The sequence below is a fragment of the Tupaia chinensis genome, unplaced genomic scaffold, assembly GCF_000334495.1.
Source record: "Tupaia chinensis unplaced genomic scaffold, TupChi_1.0 Scaffold000161_3, whole genome shotgun sequence".
Lineage (NCBI taxonomy): Eukaryota > Metazoa > Chordata > Mammalia > Scandentia > Tupaiidae > Tupaia > Tupaia belangeri.
Genome location: NW_006159634.1, coordinates 746,967 through 755,171, shown reverse-complemented (window position 1 = coordinate 755,171; position 8,205 = coordinate 746,967). Strand labels below are relative to the sequence as shown.

At 49.9% G+C, this 8,205-nt stretch overlaps 1 protein-coding gene across 1 annotated transcript in view; it reads right to left on the bottom strand.

Annotated features, from left to right (window-relative positions):
* Positions 1-8,205, bottom strand: part of NUP133 (nucleoporin 133) — a 56,049-nt gene that overhangs the window by 25,198 nt on the left and 22,646 nt on the right. Inside the window, exon 12 of the mRNA XM_006146013.3 lies at positions 6,984-7,075. Within this exon, the coding sequence (XP_006146075.1) occupies positions 6,984-7,075 (92 nt within the window). The remainder of the gene's footprint in view (positions 1-6,983; positions 7,076-8,205) is intronic.

Sequence of the window (8,205 nt, the reverse complement as noted above, 5' to 3'; positions counted from 1 at the left end):
AGAGACAGAAAGTGAGAATCATCCCCCAGGGAGGATGGTCATGCCACATCCCTTCTCCTCCATTCTCCTCTCGGGACTCTGGGCACGTATGCACACGCGCCTGGCATGAGTTCCAAGCTACCAGGTCTGGGACTTGACCTGCAGTCGACTACGTGGGAGTCCAGTGATGTAATCCCCATGCCATCTGCTGGTCCTCCTTGCTAATATCTTGAAAAAATAGGTGGGAGTGTGTTGCACGCATGCCCCAAATCCTGACAAGATGAAGGAATGGAAGAGCAAATCCTGGAGTATAACCACACCACATCAGGGGATGGTTTCTCCCTCTCCGTCTTTCTGGTGAGTGCGAGTACCAACTTGGGAATTAAAAAAAAAAAAAAGGCATTAAGGGAGGCAAAACAGGGTCAGCGGATGGCATGGAGGTTATGGTGGCGGGATCCACATGGCTGACTATGCAGTCTGAGTCCTGGACTCGGTGGCTTGAAAATCACACCAGGCCCGTGTGCACGTGTGCCCAAAGTCCTGAGAGCAGGAGGAAAAGGGATTGCAGGTGGCCACACCCACTGGAGGGTGATCTTACTCTCTCTCTCCCTCCCTCTCTTGCTCTCTGTGTCTCCCTCTGATGAGTACACACATCCTCTAGCATGCTAAAGAAAAGGGGAGGCAAAACATTTTTAAAACTCACCGAGAAAAAGGGAATATGAAGTTAAGAGTCTCATTTATAGGCTTTAGCCCAAAGTTACTTTTTTTATTTTATTTTTTTAAATTTTGCTATAAGGCACATGCACTCTCCAGGGAGAGAGCAGGGAGGGGGAGAGAGAGAGCAGGAAAGTGAGAAAGCATCCCAGGGGGTGGCCATGCTACAATCCCTACTCCTCCATTCACTCAGGATCTGGGGCATGCACGCACACATACCTGGCATGTTTTCCAAGCCACTGTGCAGTCGGCCATGTGAGATCCAGCTGCCTTAATCATTATACCACGTGGCTGGCCCACCCAAAGTTACTTTTATGAAACTGATTTAATTAAAAGGGAGAAAACTACTAGGCATTTATTAATGCAACAAACGTAGACTGAATACTTACAACATGCTAGGAGCTGAATGTACTGGGTCATCAAGAAAGTCATGATGTATTTTTTTAAGAGAGATTTTTGCTATAGGGCGTGTGTGTTCGCCAGAGAGACAAAGAGAGACAGAGAAAGCGAGAAATCACCCCCAGGGGGACGACCATGCTGCAATTCCTTCTCCTCCATTCTCCTCTTGAGATTTTGGGCACACATGCACATGTGACTGGCGTGAGTTTTAGGTCGCCGGGTCCAGGACTCAAACTGTTGTCGACTACATGGGAGTTCAGCCTCATAACCATTATGCCATCTGTTGGCCCCATCATGATTAATTTTTGCATAGAAAAATATAGAGAAATACATCATAACTTTCCCAAAAACCTGACAGAATTATAAACAAGATATTAAAAATGAGTCTTGTACTTCAGGAAGTACACGGTGTCCTGGAAAAGCAGGCGTTTACACTGTAGTGGCCTGACAGAATTATAAACAAGATATTAAAATTGAGTCTTGTACTTAAAAGCAGGCATTTACACTGTAGTGACTCGCATAGTGTGTGACGCACAAGGAGGGGGAAGGCCAGCTCTAGAGTACATGGGAGGGACACCAAAACCTGACAGACAAAGATGTGTCACGGGGGCAGGGAGAATACGGGAGGATGTCTGTGGCATGCAGAACACATTCTGGCCTGCAGGAAGGGGGCCTGCACTCAGGAGAGGACTAAAGCCCCGGGAGAAGCTGAGAGCACGCAGGGAAGAGGGTTCAGATAAAAGCTCCCAGGGCAAACGATTTAGGGACTGCTGACTGCAAAAAGAAGCAGCCTCTTCTAAGCTGGTCAGAGAAAGTGGGGACAACCAGGAGGGCAATAAACCCAGGAAGGAAAAGGGCATGGCTCGCATAGGAAATGAGTTACGGTTCATCCTGGGCCGTGGTCAGGAGCAAACTGAACCACAGTGCTGAGGTCACGAGGGGGCCACGAGCTCAGAGCCTGGGATTAGCCTGAAAACGGGTGGGTCGGGGGCGCACATGCCCAGGATCCCAGCAAGCTGGAGGGCTGGGGAAGGGGGACCACAGCGTGACAGGACCTTGCCAAGGGCACTTCTCTTTCTCTCTCATGGACGTACATGTGCTCACTACCACAATTTAAATAAAAAAGAAGCCAGTTACAGTCAGAAAGAATGAATTGCAAATAAGGAGTTTCATAGACCATGTTAAGAATCTGTACTTAACCTGAAGGATGATGGGAGGCACCACAAAGGGAGTGACAAGATCTACTCAGTTTCCCGAACGATCGATGTGTAACATGGAGTGAGGACTGGAGTGCGGCTCAGGCAGGACGGAGGAAGCTTCCGTAAGGTGGGCACTGCAGAGCTCTGGCAACTGGCTGGGCCTGATGCATAAGGGTGACTCCTCTGTTTTCACTCTGAACAGAGGGAGGGCTCATGGCTGCAGCGAGGTGGACTGGGAGGACGAGCCTGGAGAAGGCGAGCTCAGGTTTGGATATGGTGAAACAGAGGCTCCTGAAATACACTGCTTCTGCCAGGTCCGTCCGTGTGGACGTCACGGCCCAGGTTGTGTACTGCTGCGTGCCTTCAGTCATGAAGTCACGGGAGGAGGAAGACCGCAGGGAGTAGAGACCACAGCAAAGGCAGGCACCACCTAAGTGGGTGAGCTATGAGCAGAAACAAGCAGATATGGCCTAGCTCAAAAGGGGCACAAAGTCTAAGGTGGTCACTTCAAGAAAAGGCAGATTAGATGTAACTGTTGATAAGAAGGAGCAGCAAAGACAGCGGGAAGGGATAACTGAGAGTGTGAGTGTGGCCTCCAGAGGAGCAGGAGAGAGCGGCCTCTCGGTACCAAGACACGGAGAGCCGTCTTGGGAGAACAAAGACTCACCTCCCCTTCCCCAGGAGAGAAAGAGGAAGAGGAGCTGGAACGGCATGAGCTTGAGGCGGTGGGTTCAGGGACTTCTTACCTAACTGCTTCTTTGATCTTTGCAAAGCAGGCTACCATGCTAATGTGCAGAACGGGGAGTGAGAGGGGAGGCTGGAGGTTAGGAGAGGGCTCAAGTGGTCTCCTGGTAGAACAGGAAACAGAGCCGACTAGAGAAAGGTAGAAAACCTCCCTGCAAGGGTAGAGGCCAGGTGAGGCGGGAGGCCCAGCTGCTATAAGACTATGGGAAGACAAGACTACAGCAAGATGACCAGGAGTCCCAGAGCGAGTTTCCTAAAACTCTGTCAAACAAAAGATTTTATATTTACGTTTACTGAACTAAGTTAAATGAAAACTAAAATAATACAAAAATTCATTTCAGAGAAATTCACTATGAACTATTACCTTAGCAAAAAGTCTTGCTGGATAACAATTACAGTGTTACCCACCAACTTTGATGTCTGGGGGCATTTGGCAAAGTCTGAAGATCAGGTTGGTTGGCCACGGGTGGAGAAACGGCACTGCCAGCATGCAGGGGCTACTGAACCGCCCACAGTGCACCGGACAGACCCCAACACAGTTACCTGCCCTCAGACGTCGATACAATGGTGTTGAGGAGCCCTGCTCTGAAGCGAGGGCAAGTCTTAGGTGGAGCGTCTACTTTAGACTCCATACTGGCTTCCATTCCCCAGAAACGACTGTTCGCTTGGCGCACGGCTGCTGAGCAACGGAGGCCAGCACAGCCATGCTGAGGGCCCGGTGGCCCCCTCCTGACGTGACTGCTTTCTCAGCAACTCTCCCCACGCCTGCTGACCATCCTAGAGAACCGCCCGGGTCGAACAGCATCTCCCAGTAGCGCACGTCCGCAGTGCCTGGAAACACGACCTTGCTTGGCAATAAAGTTTTTAAGACATAGTCACATAAATTAAGATTAGGATGGGCCCTAAACCCAATGACTGCTGTCCTTATAAGAAAACCGCATGGGGCCAGCAGATGGCATAGCAGTTACGTTGCTAGACTCCCAATCCCAGAGTGATGGCATAGCAGTTACGTCGCTAGACTCCCAATCCCAGAGTCAGTGGCATGAAATTCATGCTAGGCATGTGTGTGTGTGTGCCCAAGATCACAGGAGGAGAACAGAGAAGGAATAGTGGCATGGCCATCCCACTGAAGGGTGATTTCTCACTTTCCCTCTCACTGTCGCTGTCTTTCCCTCCTGCGAGTGCATGTGCCCTAAAAAAAAAAAAAAAAAGGAAAGAAAACCATGTGAGGACAGGTACATGGAAGTGACAGGTGACAATGGAGGCAGGGACTGGAGGGACACATCTGCAAGCCAGGGGACACCTAGGATGGCCAGCAGCCACCAGGAGGCAGGAAAGAGACAAGGACAGGGTCTTCTCTATGGCTTTCAGAAGAAAGAGGCCCTGGGGACACCCTGATCTCAAACCTCAGGTCTCAGGACTCCAAGGCTGTGAGAGAATAAACCCCACAGCGGCAGGACCATGGCAGGTGCAGGGCCAATGTGATGACTGAGGTGCCTGCTGCTCTTCATTTCCACCTTGGGATGCCACACACCTGACGGGACTGCACTTACAGGCAAGCTCGCGCAAGAACCACAGTATTTTAATCCAGATCTTAGCAATGAGACTGAGCCATGCAACAGAACTAGATGAGAATAATATTTACAATAAAAACAAACCCTTGTCTAATGGTGCCCCCTTCTGGAAAGAGGCTGAGCTTGGTAGATCAGTAAGAGGCACGGAATTCTGACACCACCGAAGCTTGTTAGGGTCTAGCTAACCGCTTTCTGGTGAGCATGAGCCACGGTGCGTCAGTGCCACTGGGCGTGGGACTGTGGGCTCGCAAGCCGAGAACTGAGGGAAATGGCGGCTGTAAACTGCTTATTTCTTCAGAAGGAAGAGCTGACAGATGGTGATCCTTCATCCAGTCCAACTCCCACCCCACTCAGCGCGTTAGAAAGAAAGGGATGCCAGGAGCATTAAGCAATCTGTCCAAGGTCTCACACACTAATCAGGGCACAGCAGAAGCCGGGTCACGATTTTCCTGAGTATGTATTAAAACATGGGGACCAAGAGATGGCATAACAGTTACGTCACTGAACTCCCATGTAGTTCACTGCAGTTTGAGTCCCAGACCTGGTGGCTTAAAAAAAACTCACGCCGGGCATGTGTGCGTGCGTGCCCAAGATCCCGAGAAGCGAATGGAGAAAGGATTGCAACGTGGCCATCCCTCCTTGTGTAGAGGGGTAATTTCTCACTTTCTCTGTCTCTCCAGTAAGTGAATGTGCTCTATTGCAAGAATATCGCTTTAAAAAAAAATATATATATATATATGTACATATAGAACAAAATGTGAACTTACTGCACCCTTTCTCTTTTCTATTTAAAAAGAAATGTTGCTGGAGGGTGCACATGCACGTCCCATGTGGGACCCAGTCACCTTAACCGCCGGGCCACTGGCTGACCCATGACACTTTTAAATAAGTTTACTTAATTATCTCTTCCAAAGGAGAGAGGGAAAAAGAACGCTCACTCGAGGCCTTGGCAGCCAGGACCATGGGCACGGATGGACCCGGGACCTGCAAGTGGCCTTCAGGTAGCACAGTGCTGTGCTACTGCTGTGCCGCCACCGCTGGCCAGCTCTCTGCTCTTTTTTTTGAGTTTATTGTTTGTTTGTTTTTGCTATAAAGCACATGTGCTCGCCAGAGAGACAGAAAGCAAGAATTTTGGGCAGGCACACACACATGTCTACCCTGAGTTTTAAGCCGCTAGGTCCCAGATTCGAACCACGGTCAACTACATTGGAGTGCAAGGACGTAACCATTACACCATCTGCTGCTCCCAATTCTCTACTCTTCTAAGGAAGCTACCTGAACACACGGTATGTACAGTCTACATCAAGGATAAACTGGAATCTGGATTCACCTTGGACCTCCCAGAGCATCAGATTGGCAAGTGTGATGGAGGCGCACGCACATGGGCAGTGGGCACTTCCTGCCCACGTGCGCGCGCCCTCCCACCATGGTGCAACCTGCCGACTGGCTCTGCAATTAGCAGACGGCACCTGAGTGGAGACTTCGGTGCCTGTGCAAGGCTGCTTTTACCTACACAGATAAGCAAGCCCAGGGCCACCTGCACTGCAGATGCTGAGAGGCTATGCAGAGCAGAGTCGGTGGTGTGGCAGCTGAGGCTGCTGAATCCCACATGGCCAAATGTGCAGTTCGAGTCCTGGACCCAGAGGCTTGAAAAACACACTGGGATGTGTGTGTGTGCGTGCCTAAAATCCCAAGAGGAGAATGGAGAAGGGACTGTGGCATGGCCATCCCTTTGGGGGTGCTTTCTCCCTCTTTTTCTCTCTCTCCAGCAAGTGCACTCACTCTCTGGTAAATTAAAACAGAAAAAGAAAAACGACAAAGCAGAGGTTGGCAGCCAAGGCCAATACCAACGGGGCTGCAAAACCCTACTTTACAGGGACCACGGCTCGACCTGTGGGGTCCTTCACAAACAGCCCAGAGCAGCCGCCTGGCAGCTGACCACAATGGGACTAGCGAGGATCAGTGAAACTGCCACCCAAGCTCACCCCCAAATGGCCAAATACAGACCTGTGAGCCACAGCAAATACCACCACCACGTTTTGTGGGGACTATTAAGCAACAAAACCCGACTGACAGCTCTCTTTTACACCACGGATGGAACTCACGAGCTACTCACCCATTCGCATCACATGTAAGGGGCCCTGGCAGGCTGTCTGCGTGATCACCATTTCAATGGTGCACTGTTTTCTAGCAAGTGCGGAGGGATGTTATGGCGTGCTTTTCCCCTGACCTAGCCAGCGAGAACCCTCCCGTGGCACCAAGTTCAGAATAACTACTTGTGGCAGTGCTAGAGCCCAGAACCATATCCTGAGCTTTATTCAGTAACATGTCCCCTCAGAGGTAAATGAGCCATAACTGAACAAACGTGCTATACCTGCAGTACTGCAGAAAAGCCGCTTTTAGCAACTTGGTTTTATCTTCCTGTGCTATGGTTTCATTCTTGGTAGACGTCTCAAAAACCACACTCTGAAAAATAGCAAATTATAATTTACAAGTGAAGGCATCTGAACGGCCTTATTTCTGAACTACAAATGAGACCTGTGAGCTGTCCACCTGTCCATGCCGTCATACATGCACTTACTGAAACGGAAATACGTCCAACGATCAAGCAAAGCCCTACAGAAGAGGCACAGCTAGAACGGGGTTATGTGGTGAACAAGGTTATGTGGAGACCGCACTGCAACCTGCAGACTCTCTCCACAGGCTTGCCGTGTGCAGCTCAGCACATCGAGCATCACTTAGCACAGGGGCGATCACAGTGTAAACAAGGATTTAGAAAAAGTAAAAAGAAACGTAACACGGTAAAATAATTTCATAACAGGTAACAGTATTACCATAAGGACATGATTACAAAAGAAAATTTTAAAAATTACTACTGGGGCCAGCAGGTGGCATGGTGGTTGAGGTCCTGGACTCCCACATGGCCGACCATGGTTCAAGTCCCAGAACTGGTGGCTTACTTTCTCACTTTCCCTCTCTCTCTCTGTTTAAATTAAAGCAATAATGATGATGATGAATAAAATTAAGTAAAAAATAATTATTTAAAAAATTGCTACTTTCTGCTGAACTGGACCAAATAACTCTCAGTTACAGAAGTAGCCTATCTAGCCCATACCCACTGAAGTAGGAATTACTCCAGACAGTATAAATTATTGTTGTTCTCCTATAAAAAAAATGTTAACAATCAAGGATAGGGATATTTCAGGATTCAAGATAACAGAAAAAAAAAAAACCAAACTGGTAGTTTTTACCCCATTATCCCTCTCAAAAGTCTTCCCAGAGACACAAGCTTGAGGGAGCTCTCTGGAACTCTAAGCCCGCCAGTACAAACAGGGAGCCAGAGGAGGAAGGGGACATAAAGTGCGGGGAGGACATGGGGACACGTGGGTGCGGGGTGGACGTGGGGACACCTGGGTGCGGGGAGGGCGTAGGGACACGTGGGTGTGGGGAAGACGTGGGGACACATGGGTGTGGGGAGGCCGTGGGGACACGTGGGTGTGGAGTGGACGTGCAGACACATGGGTGCGGAGTGGACGTGTGGACACGTGGGTGTGGAGAGGACGTGGGGACCCGTGGGTGTGGGGGGGTGGGGGGGG